Source organism: Sabethes cyaneus, chromosome 3 (genome assembly GCF_943734655.1).
Source record: "Sabethes cyaneus chromosome 3, idSabCyanKW18_F2, whole genome shotgun sequence".
Taxonomy (NCBI): Eukaryota; Metazoa; Arthropoda; class Insecta; order Diptera; family Culicidae; genus Sabethes; species Sabethes cyaneus.
The window spans coordinates 226,916,366-226,942,489 of record NC_071355.1 but is presented as its reverse complement, the minus strand read 5'-3'; the positions used below and the strand labels follow the sequence as shown (position 1 = coordinate 226,942,489).

The window sequence follows — 26,124 nt, the reverse complement described above, 5'->3', positions numbered from 1 at the left end:
ATCAGTAGACTATTTGTCTTCGATACTTCGATTGAGGACGTCGACTTCAGGGTATACCCCAACTCGTTGGATGTGTCGGAGATGCCACCACAGCCAGGTGGTTGAAATAACCGAAGGATAGTATGCCAAGACTGTTGGGTCATAAGACCTATCTTGGGGTCGGTATTGAATCGTAAGCATTCGAGCTCTCAAGTTTCTGCAGATACTTTGTGGGTTAGACGGATAAAAATTACAAACCACGGAACAGAACTGGAAGTTTTAACAACGTGACGATCAAAAATGGCAACAGTATCTTTTTCGATTTTGTCTTTCTTTTGGAGAATTCTTGTATAGATAGAAATATCAGCAGCAGAACACTCGCTCCCCTTGATTACTGTATGGACTGTATGGTTTCGTGTGTTTCCGTGGAAAAAGTCTCTCTATCAGGGGTCGCTAGTAGAGTATCTGTAGAAGGTTTTTGAGTTAGGCTTTTTTCGTCGCATGCATTTTTCTTGGATACTAGCGCAATTAACAAGAGCATAATTAGTTCTAGTCGATATCTTTATTTGCAAAACATACTTTAATCTACTATTAAATAATTCCGTTCTCAATTATCACTTGCGTTTTTTTAAATTGTCCAAAACGTTCTTTTTCACATATACTTTCTTTATCAACAAAACATGTTACCGAAAAAATCACGCTGATGAAATGATAAGTTTAAACATCTGAGAAAGATAGAAGTCCAACACTTTTTCGCTAGGCTCCGTGACGTATTCTTTTTGCACTTTGAATTTCATCTATTTCTATTCCAGCTGTTCTACAGTTGAGTAAACATCACTCACTAACTCCCCAGCGTCTGGATGTTCTGATGAGACAAAGGTAAGCTATAGACACCGTTTCTTGTCATTACAACAGCAAATATGTTCTACCATGGCCCCAACTGTTGCTTTATTATTTTTTTATTTCTAATAAATGATTAAGCTTCAGAAAAAAAACTTTCAATGTAGAAAATAGGCATTTAAAGAGAATAGCTAAAAATCCAGCCGAAAACTTCTCGTAGGATAGTTGTAGACTGTGACTATAGTTAATTATTAGTACGAAAGGAATTTTGTTATTGATAGACATCCTTCTCAACTACTTTGTATTTTATCATAGACAACAAGTGTATTTAAAGTGTATAGTTTATTGATGTGACTTTATTGTTACTAATATTTATCCCATTTTTTGCTAGGCCTGACACGGTTTATTTACAGTTGTTTACATAATTACATAATACAGTAACGATTTAGCTCTACTCTGATATATCACGATTTTTGGAACGAGGGAACTAAAGATTTCCTTTAGTTAAAAATTATATTATGTACATTTTTACATTCTTAATGGGTAGCCGGTTTCATTACAAATAAATCGTACAATTTGTTGAATTTTCTTTGTAAATATACGTGAAACTGGTGTAAAATTACAATTTATAAAAAGAAAAACAATAACAGTGCCACTTCATTTTACCGTCGGGTCGGTCGGAACTGGACCCGTTTGCTAGTCAATTCAAATTGCCAAAGTCTAATAACGACGATGCTGTCTTATAAAAACACGAATATTATCGATATCGCTATCGGTTGGATCACATGCAAGTCATTTTTTAATGATATTTCCGAACTTTATTTACTCCGCTTACTCTTGGCCGAAACCTTCAGTCTCCTCGATTGCGTAGTTTAGCTTTTCAACCAGCTGATCGTAGCTTTTGTACGGAGGTAAATCTAATCGATTGAAGCAGGTGTGCGATCGTGGCAACCAGGTATCTTTGCCAACTTTCTCGATACAGAACCGCTGCGGGCCGTTAGAACCCATTAGCTCGGCGAAGCCACCAACCGGCACCCGGCACGTGCCCGTTACGAACTGCAACAGTCTGGCACGCTTCTCGTTGTCCGTTTCCCGTACGAACTATAAAAATATCACAAAAATAAAGAATGATATCTAGTTGTGGAAGCAACGGGGCAAGAATACAAACCTGCCAGAACCAAACAACTTGTTTGCTGTTTCGGTTGTAGTGTCGGTAGATCGAATTGCGCTGCCAATCGTCGACGTCGATCTCCTGCATACCGCACAACATGAGTTCCAGTTCGCGCTCGTCAAAGTATTTTAGCCACTCCAAAGGCACCACTTCATTGAAACCCTCCAGGAAGGTTTTGGTCTGCTCTTCGATACCCCTGCGTAGAAGAATTTTGAATTGTTATTATCTAGTGACATGAGCAACAACTTCTAACTTGAATCAGTTACTCAATGAATCTTTAAAATAATGTTCACAAATAGCAAAACTATTCATTGGCTCACCTAGTCATTCGCCACTCCGTCATCAGTGAAATGTATTCCTCTTTGTTTTCCTCCGTAACACGTTCCTTGTCTCCTTCCTCCTTCAGCTCGTGGTGAATTATTTGACCTAGAACTTCAAAATCTACGCTAAACCACAGCTCCAGTCCGCACTCATCAATGTTGTTATCCCGAACCCAGATGAGCGAATTGTAAAACTCCGGATCGATCGACTCGATATCTTTGGTTGTAAGCTTTTTGTTCAGCATTCGTTTGTAGAACGGCATCGTAAAGCCAGAGTAGATAAACCGCCCGTGATACAGTGCCATTGCAATAAATCTACCGATAAATTTGAAATACTGCAGATGATCCGGATTTACGTAACTGGCCGGATTAATTTGCAGGCTGTAGTTGTTTTTGTTGGCATACTCAAACAGACAGTACATGGGATTCAACACTTCATGCGAAAGAAGGAAGAACCATTCACGTGAAACACCGCCATAATCCAGACCTTCTTCGCCTCGGAAAATGATATACAAACGTCGTCGTAATTCGTATGCCGGTAGGCGCATAATCTGGTGGTAAGAATCCTCGAACAGGGTTTGTCGCGTTAATGTTATCTTTATATGGGAGGCCAGAGCATTGCTTTGACATAGATAGCGAAATTGACTGAGCTTCCATCGGAATGAACGTTCGTAAGCGCGGGGTACTCCATAGACTCCTTTTCCGCCTTTCGGAGCTCCAGGCCGAGGGTCTTCAAAAGTAGTTTTTCGGTTGTTGTGATCAACAAAGAAGCGTTCTCCCGTTGCCGTGTAACGAATCTCCCACCCTGGCGGAAGTGGACCTTCAGCCAGCATATTTACTTCCTGCCCCTGGGTTCGAGGATCTTCCCATTGGGTGGTGCGATTTTTGTGATTAACAAAGTATACTCTGTTGTCAGGTTGAACTCGTTTTTCCCAGCCATCAGGAAGCGGGCCAAGACCATCGTCTTCCTCGTGAGGAACAGAGGTTGTATTGGATTGTTGAGCATGCTGTGGGTAGAGGAACCGCTGGTTCCCTTGCGATATGATGTGCTGTCTCTGACCTTGCCAGTGCTGGAAATGCATCAGACGTTCACTGTTTGGCCGCTGCCAGGTCGTTGTCCGTGTGTTATGATCAACGTAATAAACGCGACCACGGGCGTCTCGTCGCATTTCCCAACCTGCGGGAAGGGGTTGTGGCTTTTCCCAGTATGTAGACCGCGTGTTATGGTCAACGTAGTAACGACGGCCATATTTATCCACTCGCATTTCCCATCCGGCTGGCAGCGGTTCGTCGTCAATTTGGTTTTGTTGAGCAGCGGCCTGCAACATCATCTGTTGATCGGTCAGGCTACCAAGAACCATTGCACCCGTTGCCGGAGACGTTGTTGTATTATTCGCTTGAGGTGCTATAGTTCCACCGTTCATTGGAACCATGGCACCTGAAGCTAAATTAGGTTGAACTTGGCCGTTGAAAGTAGTGCTGTTCGATACACCATTGAGCAGGGAATCTTGCGAAGAGTTGGAATAAACTGGAGCTAGACGTTGATGGCCAGACGGAGGCAACGAATGCATCACTTGCTGCTGTTGCTGTTGGTCCCAGTTCATACCACTGCTTCGACGAATCGCACCCGTTGATGCGGCTGGACCCATCGAAGATGCACCTGGACCTAGTGGCAATGCAGCTCCGTTTCCCATTTGACCAGCTGTCGCAACCGATCCAGCGGAATGTATATTTAAATCGTTAAAATTTGCCATTGCACTATTCAGTTGTACACAATCACCTGCCGTTGCTGCCGTAGCACTAGTCGGTCCACTGCTGAGGTGATTCCCTGCTGCCGACGGTGAATGATGGCCCTGCTGCTGGTGCTGATTGCTGATGCTGCCGGGACTTGGCGTTGGTTGCAACTGCGAATTCTGTGACTGCGTCGATGGCGTACCACGTAATCGCATACGAGCTCGAATGCCCCCGTTGAGAATACTGCTGCGGCTGCTGCTTTCGATCGTAGCGGAAACCTAAGGAGCGCACAACAAAACGAAACGAAACGGGGTGTCGTATTAATAATTAATCAGAAGCACATCATTTCGCTTATTGATTTTCCCACGCGTTATCAAGAGTGGGTTTAGTGCATCGAATATAGATTCGTCTCGCGATAAATGAAATAGCTAATGATATAGACTTATTAGCAGTAAGCAGGTTATATATTAATTAATAATATTTCAGCTAAAGCAACCGTTTAAAATACACCCCAACAAATGCACCGCTCAAGTCCCAATTGCACCTAATGATACATACACAGCACGAGATTTCTACATACCCCGTTCCCGTTGACGTAAGCTGCGGCACCGGCGACGTCATTGGTGTGATTGTTAGCAACGTTCACACCGCTACCTCCCGCCCGCATGGCAACAACGCGCATATCAATATTCAGCCCATTTAGCACGGCCACCAGTTCGCCAGTTTTTGTTGGCTGCCGAGGTTCGTTTGCTTTTGATGACGACGAACCGTCGGTGAGCAGATCCATGCTCAGCTCCAAGTTCTCCAGTACACCGTTATAGTGCTCGAGAATGTGAGCCAAATAGACAGTCTGCTGGCCAAGTAGCGAATCCTTGCGAAAGCTGGAGTGGTCCAACACTCGAAAATGCAGCACCGAACTGGGTGAAACAATCACCGTGAAGCGTTCGTTCCATTTGGGCGCGTTAGTGTTCTTAAGGAAATCGGTCTTACGGGTGCTTTTGTTGTCGATTGCAATTTCTACGTATGGGTTCGGCTTCAAGAAACCGTTACTGCGCAAAGATGCATGCTCAACTAGACGGGGTGGACAAAATGAAAAAATAATTAGTATTTTTTACGAACCATGACAAATTCTAATTATCTTGTGAAAGAAATATTAATGCCTTTTGATTTCACTTACTAGTAATGCTAAGTTGGTGGATTCCTTCTTCCATCTGTGTTTGCGTATATTTTCGTTTTTTATTTATTTCTTTGTTATCTCCGCACTTATTGCTCCAAATGTAGAACGTACGGTTTCTTGGCTAGACGTTGGTATAACAATTTTTCCTGAAATTGAAAAAAAAACATAATGTCAACATAATTTAGGACAGCACAGATAGTAATAATTGAAAACCAGCCGCTGTATAGGTCGATTAATACGCGAGACATAAACAAATAGTCGCATTTGCTCCATTTATTGACCCTCTGTGCATGTATATAACTCATTACAGCATACAATCCAGTAGCGATTAGTGCTTTTATTTTTTCGCTTTGGCTCACACCAATGTTTTACAATCATCTAACATGCTTGGCTTTTGCCACGGTGCATGGCAACGCAAAAATTCGATTGGATCGATATGGTTTAATCAGCTGCTTCTTCATTCTTTCTTATTCATTCTTACTTTTTTTTAAGTTTTTTATTACCGTTGCATCAGTATATGCATAATTTGGCCGAAAAATCCTAATGCCACATTTCCAATGACCTTTGCCATATATTTATCAAATAACAAGAGTACGGTTGATTGACAATGGTATGGAATTGCGTGCGTGAACCACACTGCTTGTATCAAACAAGCTTGTAATTAATAACGAAAGGAAAGCTAGCCGAGAACAGTAGATTAATTCAAAAACGTAAGATGTGCGATGAATAAATTAGTTTTCTAGGTCATTTTAATCTTAACCGACCTTTGTATTTCAATTATAATATATAACTTTAGTTATGTTAGTCGTTTGGATGCAAATTTATTGCACATTTATTGAACTAAGAGATACAAAATTTCATGTAGGTGAATTAGTCATGGAGTCTTCTTATCTGGTATCATGTGATTTATCACCAAATCAGATTAGCACTTTTAATCATCGATGCGACACAAGCAAAACTCAAACAAGCATTTCGTATCGTTTTTAGTTGCTTGATGCACAAAAAGTTGAAAATCGAAAAACATTCGTTCGCTAATCAATTAGTGTGGTTCCATATTTAGCCAAAGAAATGGTTTACAAATAGGTGTTAAAATTTTACCATAAACAAAATTTCTTGCTAATATGCAATGCAGAATAGGTATGTAACAAGCTGAATGTTACAATAACAATTTGAGATATTTACTTTGAGGTTCGTTATTTATTATTGGGTCATACACTTTGATATCAAAATGCTGATTAGCAATAACATTCAAATACTGTTTATATTGCCACGATAGTACACAACTCTATAAACATTTATGTGCATTTGACGAATTGGTTAATCGCACATTGCCTCATAGTGGATCCCAGTTCATAACTGGAAATTTCTGGTTAGGCTCGCCAATCTCCAATGTAAATATCCAATATTTCTGTCAGAAACACTTGGAGATTCGATAATACCATTTTCACTATACTGAGGGTTGCTTATTCAGGCGTACAATTACTAAGGATTCATCGTCATACTTTGGTGGCCCAAATTCTTCAATTAATACAACAAAAGCAACTTCCGTTATTCAATCTTATATAATTTCACCACCCACTACCCTTTGAGTCCGGATATTATTGTTTTTTCCAAAGCCTTCGCTATATTACAAGTTTTTCATTATTGCGAAAATACAGCACTCACTCACTTTTGCTAAGTAGCCTCACACGTTAACGAAACACCTCCCCGTTAGATTTTACCGCTGACGAAAAAAAATTAATAAAACAACCTTAGGACTCGTATCGGCTGCTGCTTTTCGTTTTCGTCCGCTTTTTGATTTCAATTGCACTGCACTGCTGCTGATGACGAATTCTTCACAATTCATATCACTTTACACTTTTTGCACGCAATCACGGGTTTCGTTCATTTTCCATGCCTTATTCGGACAAAAATCGTTTTAGCACGGCACTTAACAAAACGCGATGCGATTTGGGCAGAGTTTTATAACAAATTCACTCAACTATCGCTTCACAAAGGCATAAAAATTATTTTTTGATCCGTCTCTAAAAATAATGGCTACAACACTTTGCCTTTGCGAACTTTTCTGGTAAAAAAAGTCATCGACAAGTTCAGCTTGGTGTACACCGCAACAAATTTGACAGTAGAAAACCAAGGGGACTTTCAAAGCGAGCTTTCCAACCAAGTATCTGGCAAGCAGCCATATAGAGCTTACTGAGCCCAGTGCAAAAGGCTACAAAAACTTATCGTTTTTCACTCAAACGTATATTTTTTACCGGGGTATAACTGGGGAAAAACATAAACAAACGTGTAAAATCAATGTAAAATCTAACAACAGCAACAACAAATCGCGCGTCGATGTGTGCGTGCGGCAAACGTCAGCAAACTCAATATGTTTTCGATGACAAATCTAGCTTTTCACGATAGCCATCACAATACAGCAAAGTTTCGTTAATTGGTGGTTCGTTAATTGGGCGGTTCGTTAATCGGGTGTTCGCTAACTGGGCTATGCGACAACTTGAATGTCAAAATTGTATGGAATTTTCGAGTTTAGAAATTTCTAACAACTGTCAGTCGGCCCAATTAGTGAATCAGCTGGATTGCAGTCATGTCCCAATTAACGAATTCAGGCTGTATTTGACCCTCCACCATTCATCCCTCGACACGGGTCGCGTCATACCTTGGATCAGGGGTTTTCCATTCAAGCTTTTACATAATAGCCATGGATAACAACTATTACCGTGGGCCCCCGTTCCTTTGACCGCTTTTAATCTGAACACTTTTTAATTTGCACCCCGTTGGTTTGCACAACGTGCAAATTAAAAATGGTTCAAATGTCATTCTCAACATGACATCATTTGCTTATGCAGATAATGCGCATAAACGCGATTTGTTTGTCCTGATCTAGCGTGTTTAATCTGTTTCACATTGCGTTTTCCCAACGATTATGATAGAAATCCGATCGGAGAATGAAATATTCGCTGCTTGCAAGTTGCAACTGCCAACTGAATCAAACCACAGAGAATTCTCTGTGTTCCACCCACCCCATTGACATCTCTATGTAACGAGCTGCAGTAAACGTCAGCGACAGCATGTCCTGCAGGCTTAAAAAATTTAACCCGCGAATGAATAAGATTAACTCAGAAATGAGTGACTTTCAACTCAAAAATGAGTAAAAACCGACTCACTATGACAAAAAGTGGAACAACCCAAAAATTTGAGTAATGGCAATTTCTAAATTCTGAGTAGTTTAGGTCGACCTCATAACTGAGTTAAATTTACTCGTAATTTGTGTAAGTACTACCCAGTTTTGGGTGAAATGGCACTCATTTTTGAGTAAATATTGCTCATTAATGAGCTTCTACGGTGGAACTCATAAAAGGAGTAAGAGCTACTCAAAATAGTGTGTAAAATATACGCATGTTTTGAGCTGTTCCACTTTTCGTGAAAGTGGGTCAAATTTTTTAAGCGTGTGTGGGCTCAAAATTTGACAGCGGGCCCAAATCAGACTGCTGGCAGTTGATTGAAACGCAGTGCTGATATGCTATCTCATTTTCGCTCATACGAGATGTTGGCAGCGAAAACATGGTTGCCTGCCGATGGGGTGCTTCCACCGCTGGTACGTAAAAATAGGTAAACAGCGTTTACCTAAATTTAGCTTCCCGCACGAAGTTTCTGATTTACACACTTAGAAAAAAACTTAGAATTCGGTAAAATTTTACCGAAATCTAAACAGCTGAACGTTCGGAAAAAATTTTTATGTCATCAAATGTTACTAAAGATCAGTAAACGTCGATATGCACGATCGAAATTTTTACCGAACGTTCAGCTGTTTAGATTTCGGTAAAATTTACCGAACTGTTGAGGTAAGTGTGTAGGTAAAAACTGCATAAATTTAGGTTTTTTCATTTTTCTGTGTGGATAGGGAGGATTTTAAAGACAGGCAGCGCAGATCCAAACTACCAACACTGCTATACGCTATACTCGTTTTCAATTTCCAAATCGTTTATATTCTCCTTTTTGATTCTCATTTCTCATTCGTTTCCTTTTCATCGAGTAGTAAAGACCGCATTGCACTTACGGCATTATACATTTCAGGTTAATTTCGGTGAGTTTTACGAATGTTAAACTAATTAGTGTTCGTTGTTGATGTTTTTCATTAATAATACTATTAGCAAAACAATTTGTTAAGCAAGAAGCGTTGCTTATTTGTGCTTTGGCAAAATTAATACCGGAATAAATTGAGGCACGTTATTTTCAAAATGGCCGACGCAATGCTGCTCATTGCTTGGCTTCGTGTTTCTGCTGCACAAGGTTCATTTACATATTCTTACGTGGCTGGCTTTTTTCTACTTGTAACTTGCAGAACTTCAACTAAACAGAAACAATGGCTGATAACGATGATCTCTTAGATTACGAGGATGAGGACCAGACCGAGCAGGTTACTACGGAACCGGCTGAGCAGCCAAAAAAAGATGTAAAAGGAACGTACGTCTCGATTCACAGTTCCGGGTTTAGGGATTTTTTGCTGAAACCCGAAATTCTCCGCGCCATTGTGGATTGTGGTTTCGAGCATCCATCAGAAGGTGAGTATTGACGAATGTGCCAAGTAGTGTTTGTGATAATTTTCATTTCTATGATGAGAACTAAAACCATTGTAGATAGGGACATCTGATTAAATGGATGATTGATGTTTTAATATTTTGCTGATAGATTCTATAGACCATGTTTCATGTCGTAAAAATATAGCAGTTCCTAATGTTTCGCTTTGGTTGATATCTATTTCTAGTGCAACATGAATGTATCCCACAGGCGGTGCTTGGTATGGATATCCTGTGTCAGGCTAAGTCTGGTATGGGAAAGACGGCCGTCTTTGTCCTGGCAACTTTACAGCAGCTGGAACCAACGGAAAGTGTACCATACGTGCTGGTTATGTGCCACACTCGTGAGTTGGCCTTCCAAATCAGTAAGGAGTATGAACGCTTTTCCAAGTATATGCCCAGCATTAAGGTAGCCGTGTTCTTTGGTGGGCTGCCCATTCAAAAGGATGAAGAAGTGCTGAAGTCAACCAACCCGCATATCATCGTTGGAACACCGGGCCGTGTCCTTGCATTGATTCGCAACAAGAAGCTGAATTTGAAGCACCTCAAACATTTCATCCTGGATGAGTGCGATAAGATGTTAGAGCAATTAGGTAAGTGGCTAATTTTAGTTGATATTTGTTTAAAAACTATGATGAAAACACCCACTGTTGTAGATAGGGACATCTGAGTTTCCTCTAGTGATTGATTTTTTTTTAAATTATCTGATTTGTATCTTACTGTCCATTTAAAAAAATATGAATAGTAGTAGATGCTTATAATCTTTTGTTTGTTTGTTTTATTACAGATATGCGTCGAGATGTACAGGAGATTTTCCGTAATACACCGCACGGTAAACAAGTAATGATGTTCTCCGCTACGCTTAGCAAAGAGATTCGCCCCGTGTGCAAGAAGTTTATGCAAGATGTAATTACACCCAATTCTACTACTAGTACTATTCTCTGTAACGCTGAGAGTGTCTCTACTGTCCGCCTTGAAAGATATTGTGTTGATGGGAATAGTTTGCCGTACCGCTGGGACCGTGGGTTTCATAGAGACCGCTGTTGGGCATCATCGCCAAGGATTAAACTTTGTCAAACGCTAAGACACTACCAAAATGATAATACTGGCTTTTGGAGTGTGGCTCAAATAGCCACCTAAAACGTATCAAACTGGTAATAGCTTACGTTAAACAATGAGGAATGCTGTTTCCGAATATTGGGACTGTTTAATCGGAAGGTTTGTATGTCCCAAACGCCGAGGGAGCTGTTAGTGAAGCAATGACCTGACCAGTAGATAATCTAAAAACCAAACCGTATAAAACAACACCTACCCGATAATAGTTGGCTTTTGGGAATTTCTAACATTTCTTCAACCGCATAATATGAATTGATAAATAATAACAATGCTAAAAGAATCTACTGGTGAAATGGTCAAATAGCAACAAGGAAGAACGTGATTTTCAGCAGAATAGAAGCGGGCAGATCATCCAAGCTGAAGCCTGGTGCGAAATTTTAAGAATACACGACAATGAAGACCGAGAACCCCCGATGACGGCTAGCAAAATTGGCAACCTGCACAGTTTCCAACCTCTTGAAGGCCAAATCCGTATGTACAGTCTGTATTTTTTTAAATGCTATCGATCTTGTCTCGTTTCAGATAAATATTTCAATCACTAACTTTTAATTCACGTTTCTCCTACCCCGCGGGCGGATACAAACTATCCCTTGAAACCATCAGACTCTTTCATGTGATTTAGCAACCGATTGTTCACGTATTGGCAGAAGTCGATTGTAGAGTTCTCTCATGGTCGTTGGAATCCCACTACAAACGTCCTGTGTGAATAGTGCAACCGTGCATAACTCAATTATATCAATTTTTGTTTTCCTTCTGCGATATCTCCGTTTCATGTTTCTACCAACTCTACCAGCCAATGGAAGTTTATGTTGACGACGAAACCAAATTGACGCTTCATGGATTACAACAGCATTACGTTAAGTTGAAGGAGAACGAAAAGAACAAGAAGCTCTTCGAACTTTTGGATGTATTGGAGTTTAATCAGGTATTATTAAAACCATGAAAATCTAATGAACATTGTTGAACTAACGACATACCACAATTTTAGGTCGTTATCTTCGTAAAATCCGTGCAGCGCTGCATGGCGCTGGCTCAGCTGCTTACGGAGCAAAACTTCCCGGCTATCGGGATTCACCGTGGCATGGTGCAGGAAGAGCGCTTATCCCGTTACCAGCAATTCAAGGATTTCCAGAAACGTATTCTGGTAGCTACCAACCTGTTTGGACGCGGAATGGATATTGAACGTGTCAACATTGTCTTCAATTATGATATGCCCGAGGATTCCGATACCTACCTGCATCGTGTGGCTCGTGCCGGCCGATTCGGTACCAAGGGGCTGGCGATTACATTTGTTTCCGATGAAACAGATGCGAAGATTTTGAACGAAGTACAGGATCGATTCGACGTTAATATTACCGAACTCCCGGATGAAATAGATCTCTCGTCGTACAGTAAGTTTCTTTTTCTTCACACTACTCTAATTGAAAACTAAATATCGTTTTTGTTTTGTATTCTTTGCAGTTGAAGGACGATAAAATGCCACAACAATTCAATTTAAATTTAGACTAATTTAGTTTGTAACTGGAGTAAAAAACGCAAAACAAATTTACGTTAATTTGTGAATCCTGACAGCTTTTCTTATTTACAATAATGAGTCTGATCAAGACGAGGGAGCTTTGATTTGCGCTAGAGCTTCCGTTATAAGGATTTTAACTAGGATACTACGCTGTGTAGTAAAAGTCAGCTCGTACACCAAGCTTCACAAACAAAATTCTGACTCCATTAACACTTGGTTAGTTCAATTTTTTACATGATCTATTTCTGATGTATTAATTTTGTCACTAACTTCGCGTTTAAGCACATAACTTTACAAGCTTTGCCACGTTGTCAGGAGCAAATAAATATACAATATGCTGAAAAAAATACGTTGGACTAATCTTTTTGATGACCGATTGGCAAGAAAACTCGAGAATGTAGTCAATGGTGTTCTCTGCCCGGGCATCCATAGTCGTAAGATAACTGCTACTTTGACTGATTTGTCGTGAACTCAGGTCTTAGTCTCTTAGTAGAATCACGACCATTCGAAAGTCGACACTCCAAGTATCGAAAGTTGCAATTTGCTGTCTACTGTAAAATTCAGATGATTCGTTAAACAACGACCGGAGAAACAAATCGTGAGAAGATGGCTTTTAGAAGTAGATGTTTCGCATTGCTGAAGAACACAATACATATATGTTGGCGAGGAGTACATTCAAGTTATCTTCTTTCTGAAAACGTTCCTGAAGTGCCTCTTTCGAAAGCAATAGTCCATCCATAGTTGATCGAACTCAAATTTTAATTCCGAAATGCAATTTTACGCCTTGATCCGTAACTGATCACTATCAAAAGCAGCAGATTGTCAATCTAGAACGGACAAATGCCAACCAAGCTGGAAGAGAACGAAGCATCAAGTCTCTTGTAACTGCAATTGGTTAATTGCGGCATGACCCCGAAGGGAGGATATTTGTCGTGTCTTGGTACGCTCGTTTCGATAACGATTTCAAGGAAGACGGAAAGCAGTCGGACGACAATGCGATGGTAAAACTGGTTCTATAGTGATACAAACGTATTAGTTGCTCATTGCAACTGGTTTCAGTCGTTTTGGAATGGTGTCTACGACTTTTTCGTATATTCGGTGGGAATTTTGTCCAAATAGACATTTTAATCCATTATGCTATCGATGTAGACTAAATAGCTTAAAGTAGACTAAATACCATCACTGCACCCCCGCCATGTTAACCGTTGCGTTCAGATTTTTTAGATTTAGTTCATCGTTTGACTTTCGTGTTACTATACTATGGATAAAATTTTCAACCTCCGACAAATTCTCCAGAAATATCGGCAGTACGGCGTTCCCACGCATAATATTTTCGCGGATTTCAAAACAGTATGCATGCAATATTATAGTCGAGCGCCAAATGGTATGCCAGATAACCTTGACTCATCATCATAGACGATCTTGACATCGTTGTTTGAAACCTTGAGACGGCAGAGGCAATCTACGCCAAAGTAAAAACGAGGGTTAGGAGACTTGGGTACCAAATAAATGCGTCAAACCCAAATATATGGTAGGAAGAGGCTCGAGAGAGAGCAACGTTCGCCTCCCATGGATAGTGCTTGTTGACGGCGATAAACTGGAAATGGTTGATGAGTTCAAATATTTGGGATCTCTAGTCGCCGCCGACAATAATAAGTGTAAGGAGATTTAACAACGCATTTAAGCTGGAAGTCGGACTTACTTTTTCCTACGCAAGACTCTTCGATTAAGGTGCATTTCCCACTGAACAAAGCTGACGATGTACAAAACGCTAATTAGACTGGTAGTCTTCTACGGACTTAAGACTTGAACTTTTCTTAGGGAAGACATACGTGACATACGAAAATCGGGACGCTACGTTGGGCCGGCCACCTTGCGATGATGCCAGACGACTGTGCAGTAAAATGCTAGCCGGCTCAACCAGATTGAAGCTGTCTTGTTTGTGTCGAGACGCTCAACGAGTGCAGTGGAATCAATTGATACAGCTGTATCAGTTGGCAAGGAGCCACCCCAGCTCGAAGCTGCTAGAAGAAGCAAGTAAGTAAGCAAGTTGTTCCTGTAAATAAAAATACCAAAAATACTACCCCAATCGCACATGGAGCTGATGCAGATAACGATATCCAGGACGCAAAATCCACTATCTTGATATGACTTCCTGAAGAATACGATTTTTTTTTCATTTTTCTCTGGAAGCGTTTGCGCTCGTAAAATTAAATGCTAGTCCTAACGGATAACACATTTGTGTTGACGCAACTGAAATTGTTTTGGCAAATCGCCGAAAATAAACATAACGGAAGTTTCTTTTACAGGAAACCAATGAGCATTTTTCAATGAATAGTTTTATCATTAATGTATTTTAGTAAGTAGGTATAATATAGGTATGTGACATTCTGAATTTTTATTCTTGGTTTTAGTTTCACAATTTAATAATTTTAGTTATAGGGAAATTGATCCTTCTCTTTGCCTTGCATTGTCTTGTTTCCCTCCTATTCCTGCTAAAAAAAATTACTACAGATAAGTCAGTAAAAAATTCTTATACAATAAAAGTATATATTACTCAATCTTCTGATAATATTCAAAAAACTTCTAGCTAACAAAATTCGCTCCTTTAAGCAGTCGAATAGTAGTACCTCAATACCTGCTCTGTCTACCGGCGTTTGACAACAGTCGAGCTTACGCTGGATGGTATTACACCCAGTTCTAGCCATGATCAGCTGAAATTATTAGCACTAATCGTAAACTTATTCGATAGGACGTACAACGAATAACGGTCTAACGTAAAAGTAGTATTATATCACAAACAGAAACGCCTTCTGGTCCGAGAAGCAAACCCGCACACAGCAGATGGGCAACGTTTGAACGGCTGACAGTACGGACAACGGAGGGCCTTGTTTCATAACAGGGCACTGACGATGGTTGTTTCCGGCCTTCGCCAGTTACATTTAATACTATTCAGTCGTTCAATCATCTGACACTGCACCTTTACGGACTCGTTCTGGGCGTGACGTATGTTGCTTGATAAGAAAATTAGAATCCGAATTCTACTTAAACTAATACAAATTAATGCTACTAAGTTATAAAACTGTAATAAGTGTGGAGCGATAGGGCTCTCGGTGTCACGCTGAGCAACGTACGGTGTGGAGGGAATAAGAGTCTGTTGCCAGGTTAGATCCTTTTCGTCGACGTTTTCATTGTTGGGATGTAGACTATGGGTATATTTTTGGGAAATGTCAATGTATTCAGAAGTTGAGTGGTGTATTGCTACTGCTACTAGTGGTACACACATATTTGGCTCACTAAACGACGACAATGAAACGTTGAAGCTGGCGGTGGTTGCCGCCATCCCAACACAAGGGAAGTAAATGTTATGAGAGCAATGGAAATTGAACCGATGATCTACTAGTACTGTAGTTAGCTCAATACGGTTTGTCTGCGCTTGGAGTCACCAGAGGTTCTTCGGTAAGACGTAACCATTCTTTGAATAGAGATGTTTGCTGCAATTGGAATCGGATCCAAGCAGAGCTTGAGCGAAAGAATCTTTCTTGTCAGAATCTGAGGGTACTATTGTACCCTCGAAAAATGGTTTTATAGCCGCCGGCCCCCCATCGTCACCGTACGTAGTTATGGTTTCCTTTTGTCCATCCTTGGTCGAACGTGTGATGGTTGTTTTGGTATGACCTTCCGAATCACGAACCGTTTTGCGCGTTTCGTAAGTCTATCAGAAACATTTAAATATAGGTATGTAACCTTATTAGGAAAACGAAATCCTATTACTTACCCCATCAGGCTTCCGGATGGTTTGAGAGATAATACTTTGGCCAAACATGCGCGGACCTTGGAAAGTACCTTCGAAAATACCGTCGTGGAAGCGCTGGGATGGCACCCGACGTGAACCACGAGAAAAGATCGACGGCAACGGGTCCGATTCTTTATAACCGTGTATCCAATCCATAAACTTTTGTTCGTCTGTTAGTTTTGGTTTTGGTTTAGCCTTCGAGGGTGACGAATCCTGCGCATCCCGCTTCTTCGGAAGCAACTCCTTCAAGTCTGGGGAGATGCGTTGCAAAAGAGTATGCAACTGTTCTGGATAGATTCTGCGATTGTAAGGATAATTTCAGATATCGAACTTTCTACCAATTACAATGACGTTTGATTAACTTACTCTCCATCCAAATCAGTATCGACGAGATTTTCCTTCTTGAGGTCCTTTTTGATTTCTTCTTCGAAACCTGGCTTTAAGAATTCATGCTTCAAATCGTGGTCAAATGTTTTAAGAGATTCTGTGAAGCGGTAAAATTTATTACTTAATTTATCGCTCCCTAAAGTTGACGTTGGTATTTACCATCATACTCTTCCAGGCTTTTCATCATCTCTTGAATTTGATGATCGAAGTGCTTCTGGATTTCCAGTGGGTTGGTGAAAATTTGTACGCCAAAAATCTTCTGGTTGTCGAACAAATCATCATCACTGTCGTATTCTTCAACCCATACGGGCTTCCGGAATTCATCTTTTATGACTGGTTTTTTCTTTCTGCAAAAAAAGAAGACCATCTTAGACTTAACATTATGTTTTTTGGTGTGTTGCGTTCTATTGAAGTCACCGCCATTTGAATATTTTATATAACGCTAGTCTCAACAAAAGACGAACGAAAAGTAAGAGAATTAAATGTTTGAATAAATGAACAGGTCAAAGAGAACAAAACAAAAAAGACTTACTTTTTCTATAGTGAAGACAAATCATTGCGAGAAAGTTTCTTTTCCCATAGAGTACCAATAGCTTAGCTGCCGTACAGATAAACCGAAGAAAAATTGCATAGGAATGGGAATGATCATATATTAAAGCATTCCTGTATGATGAAAAAATATGCAATGCAACCCTATTCCTTTTTATAGAGCCAATTGATGAAGGAAAGAGGGGGAGCGAATAACGTGGTTATAAATGTATGTTAAGCCATAAGTCTGGAACGTCTGGACGGTTTTTCGTCAAATGTCGTTTGTCAGACACATTTCCTGACATAAAAGAATCAACGTTGGAAGGTAGACAAAAGAAGGAGACGGTCTCTTACAAGGGGGAGAAAGGTTCCAACGGGTAAAGAAAAGCGTTTCTCTTGCATTTGGAATGAAGGCAGTAGTACAAATGGCTGTATTTCTGAAAGAGAGAATAGGGTGGCCGCTGGCCGGTAATAATGGGGAGGTTCAAACACGTTTCTGTCGGTTTATAGGGTAGGGATTACCGAGAAGAAAAATTTACTGTGGGATAACAAGAACTGACAATAACAATAACAGTTATAATAACAGATGTACAAACGACTGAGAGACAAATTGGCCTTGAGTAAGCTCGTCCAATCAGCTAGTATCGTATATCTGTCGGATACCGCAAAATATTACCAATGATCAATCTGTGAAATTTCCAAAATCTGTCATTTATAATGCTGGTTATGAAATGCTACTTAAATTGAAAGATTTATTAAAAATATCACATTGAAATTGTTAAACAGTATAACAATTGAATTTTTTAAGGGTCGAAAAAATGTACCTGTGCATCTATTGAGCTTTTTTATGCCGGTAATGGATAGTATTGCGACCGTCGAAATAAATTATCGATCCATCTTCGGACGCGCAATTTGTTGCCCGTACAGGTATAGTTCGATTAGGTAGGGAATTGCAAACACTGAACAAGTGTTTTGATTTACTCTTTCTATCGAATAGCGAATGTTTTTTTGCACATGCAAGATGAAAACGAAACTGGCAAAACAAAGAGGCAAACCAAGTTGACCTTTCACTCCTTTACTGACCTCTTATCGTCGTCGTCCCCTTTCTGACCGTCTATGCCCATCATCTTCCTCAACAGATCCATCTTTACGACGCAAATTTTGATGAAATTTAAGAACTGGTCGGAGAAAAAAAAATCGGCAGGCTTTCTGCAATTGTGCAAATTGCTAGTGACCGATAATGCGCTTTGTTATGTATCTTTTGGTTTGGATTTTGCGTAATCTTGAATCAACCGTTTAGCTTCACTGTTTTGTAAGATTTTTGCACTGTTTAATGAACTGTAGACTAAAATTTGAAGCAGGAATCCGTTCAAATAAACAACGCACTAAAAGAACTTCTAGAAAACCGAAAAACCGTCAGCTGAGTAGTGAAAAACTTCGCTGTAGCTTCTAAATAGTGTCAAATATTAGACGTTCTTGCGCACTGTGAGGACAGTTGATCGAGAGCTTTCGTTAAAAGTCACGTACGCGCAAAAGCTCCCGAAGAGAATCTTCCAAAGTAGATGGCAATATAGTGGGTACGCAACGCTATTGATTGCTTTTTATACGAGATTCCAATCAAAAATGATTTATAAGCATTTTCATTTTGAATCTAGATTAAAACACATATTTTTATGAAATACTTGGCGTAGAGCGCCAAAAGAGTTCAAAAAGTTGTACATATACATATTTTACAATAGAATTCTTTCGAAAATAGTTCACCAAACAAATCAAAAGCAAGTATTACCTCGCACGTGGGTGGCACACGTGGCATGTTTTATCAAATTTTAATTCAAGGAGCTTTAGGTCTTAAGTACTAACTTAAGTACTAAGTACTGTTGGCATCCGAAACGAAAGCTGCTTCCCAACAAACATTTTTGTTGTATCTTATCCGGTAATTAGTTATACAACGGTTGAATGAGCTAGTATTCAATAAAAACGTTGGGTTGGCCTGCTTGCGGAGCCAAGTACAGCCTGAATTCGTTAATTGGGCCACGACTGCACTCCAGCTGATTCGCTAATTGGGCCGACTGACAGTTGTTAGAAATTTCTAAACTCGAAAATTCCATACAATTTTGACATTCAAGTTGTCACATAGCCCAATTAGCGAACGCCCAATTAACGAACCGCCCAATTAACGAACCACCAATTAACGAAACTTTGCTGTATGTAATTTTACAAAATTGGTGAGAAAAGTTACATTGTGTTAATTTGAACGCTAAACATCGAAGGGAGTCACTCTGTAAAAACTTTATTTTAATTTCAAGGATTTGGATTTTTGGTGATTGGTGCAATTCCTCTTATTTCTGGCTGAAGGGTAAGAAATGGGGAAGGCAAACGAGAAAGCGACCAACATAGCTTTTACCAGCCTAAGCTCCTACCTAGCGCCTCCACACGGCCATACCCGGTAATATTCTATTCAGTCGCTAAGCTAGGAGGTGCGATGCCGCGTGGTTCCCAGATGCCTGATCTCAAAACTAAGATCCACAAAACGGCTGAACCACTAGGACTTGGTAAGCAGGTAAGCCTAATATGTTATTTTAAATATTTGTTTCGTTTTAGCTAATCAAGGACTACTCCTACTGTACAACGAAAACTTGGTCGTAAGTTTAAATAATGAACATGGATATCAATCAGAACAAAAAATTAAATTATTGTATATTAGATGAACTGATGAAAATTCAAATGACGCAATTATATTTCACTCGATGGATTATATAGACATCTACGATGGGTGAAACCTCATATGCTAATGCTAATTCCTCTGATTTGTGGCTGAATAAAGTTTTTTATGTCCTCTTTCCACGCTTTCTACTCTGGCGATTTGAGATGAATACCTACCAGAATTTATCTCGAGATGCTACAGTTCTGTGGGCCCTTTCTAATTGAATAATCTTCCTCGTTCACCGCGAAGAAGGTAGCTCGGGGTTTGCTTCTATTTCATCGATTTCTCTCAGAAATACGCTTATAATAATGATAACCTTTAAAAAAAATTAACCGTGATGGTTGTTGCTATTTTAACAAGTTGGATCGTAAAATTTAGGGGTTTTAAAATTTTATAAATATATGAAACAATTTTTAGAAATTATTTGGAAAGCCAAAGCACACTTTGTTGAATCCTAAATTGGCTGAAATTTATAAATAAATAACTTACAAATTCTTATTTTCTGGCAAAATGTTATAAGAAATCACAGCTATCAGAACGATAATGTATTATTTTACTACTTTACTATAATTTGACAAACTCCCACAAGTTTATTAATAAAAAATTGTTTCGTAGCTGAGAAGTGAACCATGTGTTTACCATGCCCCGGGTCCCCCTATTATCAATCTAGTTACTCGATTTCAAGAATGTAAAACATTAAATTCGGTAGGTAGTTAAACTAAAACTCGTTGCTAAACTAAGTTCTGCTCTATCTTTTGTATTCACAACGCACTCTCGATTTCCACGCGTTTCTGCACAAAGAGCGTATCACCCAGCGTAAACCGAGTATATGTCGTTAATACAAATGAAGGAGCAATACTTAATTCAGCGATAAGCTTTATAAGTCCGCCTTACATATTTTTTTTAAATTTTCCTTTGCTGAAGTGATACGGGTAATAAACGATCGTAAGTAAAATTAGTGTCCAAAGAACAGGACAGCCTTGATGGAATGTACCCATTACGTTTTGCTTTCCGTGTTAATTTTTGCTTCCGTTATCCATTCACCGTTCTGCATCGTCTCAACATCAAGTTGCTATTTGCATGTTCTTTGATCCTTTTACTGTAGAGATCCAAATAAAACATTAGACCTGTAAATATAGTGCTAAGGGTTGCAAACCAGTCGTAGGTTTCTAAACAAATTCATTGCACTGCTTTCCGTTTTTCATCTAACGCTTTTATTTTAAACAAAAATCAAAAGTCTGAATAGTATTTCAAATTTTACTGCGAACTTTCACTTTCTAGTGATGATGATCCTTTTTCTGGAATCTTTGACCGCAATAACCGCACGCATGAGCTCCTGGTTTATCCTGTTTAAAATTGTCATTAGCTTCGGCTGTCGAATGAGGCATACTGACAACTTACCAGATTGATGTAAACTTTCGGGTGACCCAGCGCTGGCTCGGTTCCTCCGTCGCAGTATACAACCCGCTGGGTGGATTCGATAATGGGTGTTTCATCGATCAATTTGATGGCCCAGTTCTGATTGACCACTTTGGTGGCATTCACAAAACGGGCGTTACGATAGTCTTTTTCATCGTAAAACTGAAACAAAATTATTAAAAAGAAGAGATTGTTAAATTTGTCTACTTGCGTAATCAAAACGCAAACAGTCTACCTGACCGGTGTGGGTTATTTCGTCCTTGATTGCAGCAAACGGTGCAGCCAGTACTTGGGTTTTAATACCACAAGCTCCTAGCCGGTGAACGATACGAGCTGATGGCTTTAAAAGCACTCTGCAAGCCATTTTTACAATGCAGGAATTACTTGATGTTGATTATTGGTGTGCTAGAATGAAAAACTCTCCTGATTTTCAATAACATCGAGAAATGTCAACAACATGACAAGATTTTAGTACAACAAATTCGAACTTGCATAACTTGTATAACTCCTATAATGCCAATGTGGTATATACAGGTGTTGAGCAAAGTGGTGTTAGTGCAGTGAAGAAATTTCAGCATGGTGTGGGTGGAATCGTAAATCGACCAATCACGATGAAGCGTGACGTCCAACTCCAAAAACAAACCGCATTGTCCGACGCGGTTTGTTTTTGTAGTTTGACGTCGTTTCTGATTTTTCACTTCTAATCCCATCAAATGTCTTCATCTGCTACACCTTTTAAAACCTCATTGAGTGGTAACCACATTGCTTTGCTTTGGCATGGTTACCAAACGTTGACAGTTCTAGGGAATAGTATGTGTGCAATATTTTTACCTGGCATTAATTTGCAAGCAAGTGCAAGCCCGTGTGTGCGTTTGTGTTTTGAAGGAGGAGGATAGTGTTGCAGAAGAAAATATTCATGAAAGCGAAAAAAGTTCAATATTTTGGTGTATGTCACCAGGAGTAGAAGAACGAAAAATCAGTTTTATTGCCTCACAGGAGCGATAATTCTTTCCGAAAATAGTTTTAATAGTATGTTGTTGGAGTGTTGAAAGAATTTCCATCGGTAGCTGGCCGACAGCGCCGAATTGGAAAGTGGAAGTGCAACGTGAAAGTTTATCCACAAGGGCACAGCGAAGTTTCCTTTACGTTGCGAAGAGAAGAGTGTGTTGCTGGACAAAACTTCGGCTTTCGTTAATCGACGTGCCACTGCTCATTTGTCACAGAAATCATACATCTACCGTCCGACAGCGGTTTTAATAGCTGCAGTTTCTCGCTGCACGAATATTACGCTGTCTAATTGCGATAGTTGGAAGCTAGACGCAGCAGAAAGTCAAGGAAAAGTGGGACAATATCATTTTCACTAAGATCGTACATCGGCGTGTTAAGTTTAGAACGTAAGTCTATAACGCATTCACCATCTCGAAACGGGATTGACTTAAAGAGTAATTATTAATATCGACATCCATCCACTGCATTCCAACCGCAACGTAATAGGTGCTCATGTATTGTTTGTGCTGATCGGCTGATGAACACTTTCTAAATTTTGGTCTATGTGGCAGAACTACTCACTTTATTTTATGCACAACCTTATAGTTTCATACGGTTATTTATAGCAATATTAGCAATATTTATTCATATTGCTAGTTAACAATATACAATACAATACATATACAATATAATACCAAGGAATTAATTTTATCAAAAGTCCTGTGCTATTATTTAATAAATATAGATACAATATATACATAAATAACAGCAATTTTTGGATGCCTCAATAATGGGAAAGTGTTTGCGTTTTAAGCCCGGCAAGTATTTCTTCGATTTACTAAACTAATTTCAGCAAATGTACCAATTCTGGTTCAAGAAACCTGGTTTCTATGTTTCTCTCAATAAAGGCTACGACAAAAGAGTAATGCTGTATTTAGTAATGTTTTTTTTTTATTATTGTATTAGGTTGATTTCATAAATTGAAATTGTCATCTACTAAGAAATTGTCCGAATCCTAAAATATAGTTTGATATGACAATTTCCCATTTTATTTGTTTTAATATATTATGTAAATGGGTGTTGCAAATTTTCCATTTTGAAAAAATGCGACTATGTCTTAAATTAGAATGCTATTTTTACTTTGATCAACGCGTTTCACATGTTTATTAAATAATATCCAAGTGAGTTACAATCTACACATCACAGACTTCCGAAACAATGACAATGGGCATTGACATGTTAATGTTTTTGATTTAGTTCTGCCACTGTAAAATAGAAATTTTCAAAAGATCCTATCATAGGTTGCTATTTCAGCCGTAATATTCAAGACAAACACATTTCGAAGCTAACTAAAATTATTTGATATGATTTTGCTTAGGTACTCGGCATCGTCCCATCAGTGATCCACATCGGCAAACCTAGCTCAGGGCAATGACGTCTGTCCAAAGCCAAGAGGATCTGGAGGCGCGGATCGCGCGCATCAAGAAGCGTAACGAAGAAATTGAGAAGAAACACCGCGAGGCTGAAGCAGATCGCTTGATGGCCATGAAGGAAAACGCTATGGTGGAAATCAAACCTCCGAAAGACGATGACTGGCCAAGGGAGCATAAGTACGATAAGATCGATTTCACCTACGATTTGGACGCGAATGCGTTGGCAGAACTCGAAGGTAGGTTTGGACAAATGGAAACGTGGAAACTTACGTACCCAACCAACTGCGAAATAAATGTGTACATCCAATAAGTTGTAGCGGTACTTCAAACGTGTTTAATTGTTTTCAAGTTTGCTTTGTCTATGTTCTTATTAATCATGCAGCGCTCTAAATTGCCTCGTTTGTTAAGGTATATTTAGCTGCAAAATTAATAAAAAAAAATTCTTTTGCAGAAAAAAAGAAGGAAAAGAATGCGTTCATTCAAAAAATTGCTAAGGAATATAAGGTATTTGCTGAAGGCGAAGGGCCTCCTCCGGATCCGGCGTATAGTTTCCTTGCAGATGTTGAGCGCGATGGTGAAAAGTCATTACCGACGAATTTAAATCCCATCAGTAAAGGTTCCAACAAGAATAATTTTGAACGCAAAAATCCAAACAACAGAAGCGGTCGTCTCGGAAATGCTCCCACGTCCAGCAACAATCGTGGCGGACGAGGAGGTGGGGGTGCTGGCAGCAAATCGAACTATAACGGCAATCTTCAGAGGTCATTGTCGACCAATGAGCATGATGGGCGTCTGAGACCGGACCATAATCGTTATGGGCATAACAGGACAACCGGCGGAGGGCCTGCTGAAGGCAGATGGCGCCGTGATTGGGATGTCGATAGAAGCAAGGATGATTGCTGCATTCAGAATCAAAGTAACGGATTTAAAGGAGAGCCAAATTTAACCGTCTCGGTGTCGCAGGATGGGGAATTTAAAAGTGTAAAAGGTAAGCGTCTAAACACGTAAAGCTAAATTTTATGTTACAATTTCTTCATTTCGTTTTCATTTTAGTTACATCACCACCAATAATAGGAAGTGGTCGGGTTGGTCCACGCCAACCGGCGAAACCACAGTTCCAATTTCAAACGACAGGATTGCAAGCAATGGATCATCATAATCATCCTCACCAGGGCGGCAAACCATCACACCACCGAGGAAATAGTGAAAACTTCAACCGAAATGTTCCAGGGCGTAAATCCGATAAAGAAGCGAAGCGGACTTCGAAGGCAGCTGGACAGCAACAATCGGCAAGCAATAAAGCAAGTTCCACGGCCGGAAGTGTTCAGGATCGGTTGAATCGCAATCGGGCGGTTAATAATGATCGGAACGATAATACTGTCAAAGCATGTACTAATGGGAGCAATGCAAATGAAAATAGCTCCCATTCATTGGTGAAAACCAATGTCACATTAAAAGCGATTTCAAAAATAATCGAGAAAAATGCGGAAATTGACGAAAAACTGGCCCGTCAGATGCATCATGAAAATGAGAAAATGGCTAGTCGAATGAAGGAGCTTCGTATGCAAGATGGAGCTTAAGCGGATGAGTATACGGGGTTAGTTGGCCCTGATCTGAAGCTGCTTTTCTTAGGAATTAAAATCACAGAAAAGCAGCTAACATGGGCATGTTCGATACAAGCAAACGAGAATTCGCACTTGCTCCCGAAATTAAAACACGCTAGCGCTGCTATATTACTAGAGATAATATATATTTGGTTTTTAATATGGGAAATTGTACTCATAGTTGCGGCAGCTTTTGAACTACCCCGATGGATATTGAGAGATCACTCAAATTAACCCAGTGCACGAAATTTTTTCTAGGCAACGTAACTTTCAACTGTTGGCTCGCTAGCCAATCAGGCAACAATCAGTTTTATTCGATGGATACTACCCTATTTATTATTTATAATCGATTTATGTAGTTTTAGTCCAAATGAAACAGATTTTTGCATATTTAACTATTTCAAATTATCACTGAGATGTGCATGTTATATTCAAACGTTTATTTTACCTAAAAATACGTTATACGACCCGAAGCATTTAGTGTCCTACCCTTTCATCTGATTAAGGCCAAGTTCGAAATTCGTTTCTGAAAATGTATTTCATTTTTCTTTTTTATTATTATAACGAGAAAAAAACGAATTCATAAATGTTGAAAATATATATCACATAACATTTGATGATAAAAAATATTATTAGAACTTTTATTATAAAATCCCATAAAGGTGTCAGACATCTGGTAGTAAAAGAGTGAACAGCTGAATAATTAGTCAAGTGAATATTCCCTCTGCACATACAGTAAATTTGTGGTGAATTACTTGGATGGAAATCACGTGTAACGTAGTGCGCATGAGAATGTTGAGAAGGCAGTGAAATTCACCTCAAGGGGAAGCGTA

General features: G+C 39.5%; 5 protein-coding genes across 7 annotated transcripts; 2 read left to right on the top strand and 3 right to left on the bottom strand.

Annotated features, from left to right (window-relative positions):
• Positions 1-534: 534 nt before the first annotated feature.
• LOC128744490 (E3 ubiquitin-protein ligase Su(dx)) lies at positions 535-7,267 on the bottom strand. Of its 3 annotated transcripts, XM_053841538.1 has the most exons (7): positions 6,891-7,267; positions 5,222-5,367; positions 4,625-5,115; positions 4,091-4,322; positions 2,311-4,012; positions 1,988-2,186; positions 535-1,920 (listed from the first exon to the last, which is right to left on the bottom strand). In XM_053841538.1, exons 2-7 carry the CDS (start codon positions 5,253-5,255, stop codon positions 1,651-1,653), a joined length of 2,928 nt encoding a protein of 975 aa, XP_053697513.1. In that variant the 5' UTR covers positions 5,256-5,367; positions 6,891-7,267; the 3' UTR covers positions 535-1,650. The 3 variants fall into 3 exon arrangements, with proteins under 3 accessions (XP_053697513.1, XP_053697512.1, XP_053697511.1); XM_053841537.1 differs by having other exon boundaries at positions 2,311-4,322; positions 6,887-7,267; XM_053841536.1 differs by having other exon boundaries at positions 2,311-4,322.
• A 1,953-nt stretch (positions 7,268-9,220) lies between these two features.
• On the top strand, positions 9,221-12,796 carry LOC128739261 (ATP-dependent RNA helicase WM6). Its single transcript, XM_053834739.1, has 7 exons — positions 9,221-9,308; positions 9,567-9,786; positions 9,990-10,394; positions 10,589-10,707; positions 11,711-11,842; positions 11,906-12,308; positions 12,379-12,796. The coding sequence occupies exons 2-7, from the start codon at positions 9,588-9,590 to the stop codon at positions 12,390-12,392; spliced, it is 1,272 nt and encodes a 423-aa protein (XP_053690714.1). The 5' UTR covers positions 9,221-9,308; positions 9,567-9,587; the 3' UTR covers positions 12,393-12,796.
• A 1,998-nt stretch (positions 12,797-14,794) lies between these two features.
• On the bottom strand, positions 14,795-18,601 carry LOC128742343 (uncharacterized). The gene is made up of 5 exons (XM_053838677.1): positions 18,228-18,601; positions 16,776-16,963; positions 16,596-16,713; positions 16,212-16,527; positions 14,795-16,148 (listed from the first exon to the last, which is right to left on the bottom strand). The coding sequence occupies exons 1-5, from the start codon at positions 18,287-18,289 to the stop codon at positions 15,876-15,878; spliced, it is 957 nt and encodes a 318-aa protein (XP_053694652.1). The 5' UTR covers positions 18,290-18,601; the 3' UTR covers positions 14,795-15,875.
• A 2,438-nt stretch (positions 18,602-21,039) lies between these two features.
• Positions 21,040-21,672, bottom strand: LOC128741458 (NADH dehydrogenase [ubiquinone] iron-sulfur protein 6, mitochondrial). Its single transcript, XM_053837284.1, has 3 exons — positions 21,503-21,672; positions 21,250-21,429; positions 21,040-21,194 (listed from the first exon to the last, which is right to left on the bottom strand). Exons 1-3 carry the CDS (start codon positions 21,629-21,631, stop codon positions 21,126-21,128), a joined length of 378 nt encoding a protein of 125 aa, XP_053693259.1. The 5' UTR covers positions 21,632-21,672; the 3' UTR covers positions 21,040-21,125.
• A 476-nt stretch (positions 21,673-22,148) lies between these two features.
• Positions 22,149-25,903, top strand: LOC128741457 (uncharacterized membrane protein DDB_G0293934-like). Its single transcript, XM_053837283.1, has 4 exons — positions 22,149-22,661; positions 23,633-23,923; positions 24,139-24,675; positions 24,741-25,903. Exons 2-4 carry the CDS (start codon positions 23,686-23,688, stop codon positions 25,265-25,267), a joined length of 1,302 nt encoding a protein of 433 aa, XP_053693258.1. The 5' UTR covers positions 22,149-22,661; positions 23,633-23,685; the 3' UTR covers positions 25,268-25,903.
• The last annotated feature ends 221 nt before the right edge of the window (positions 25,904-26,124 follow it).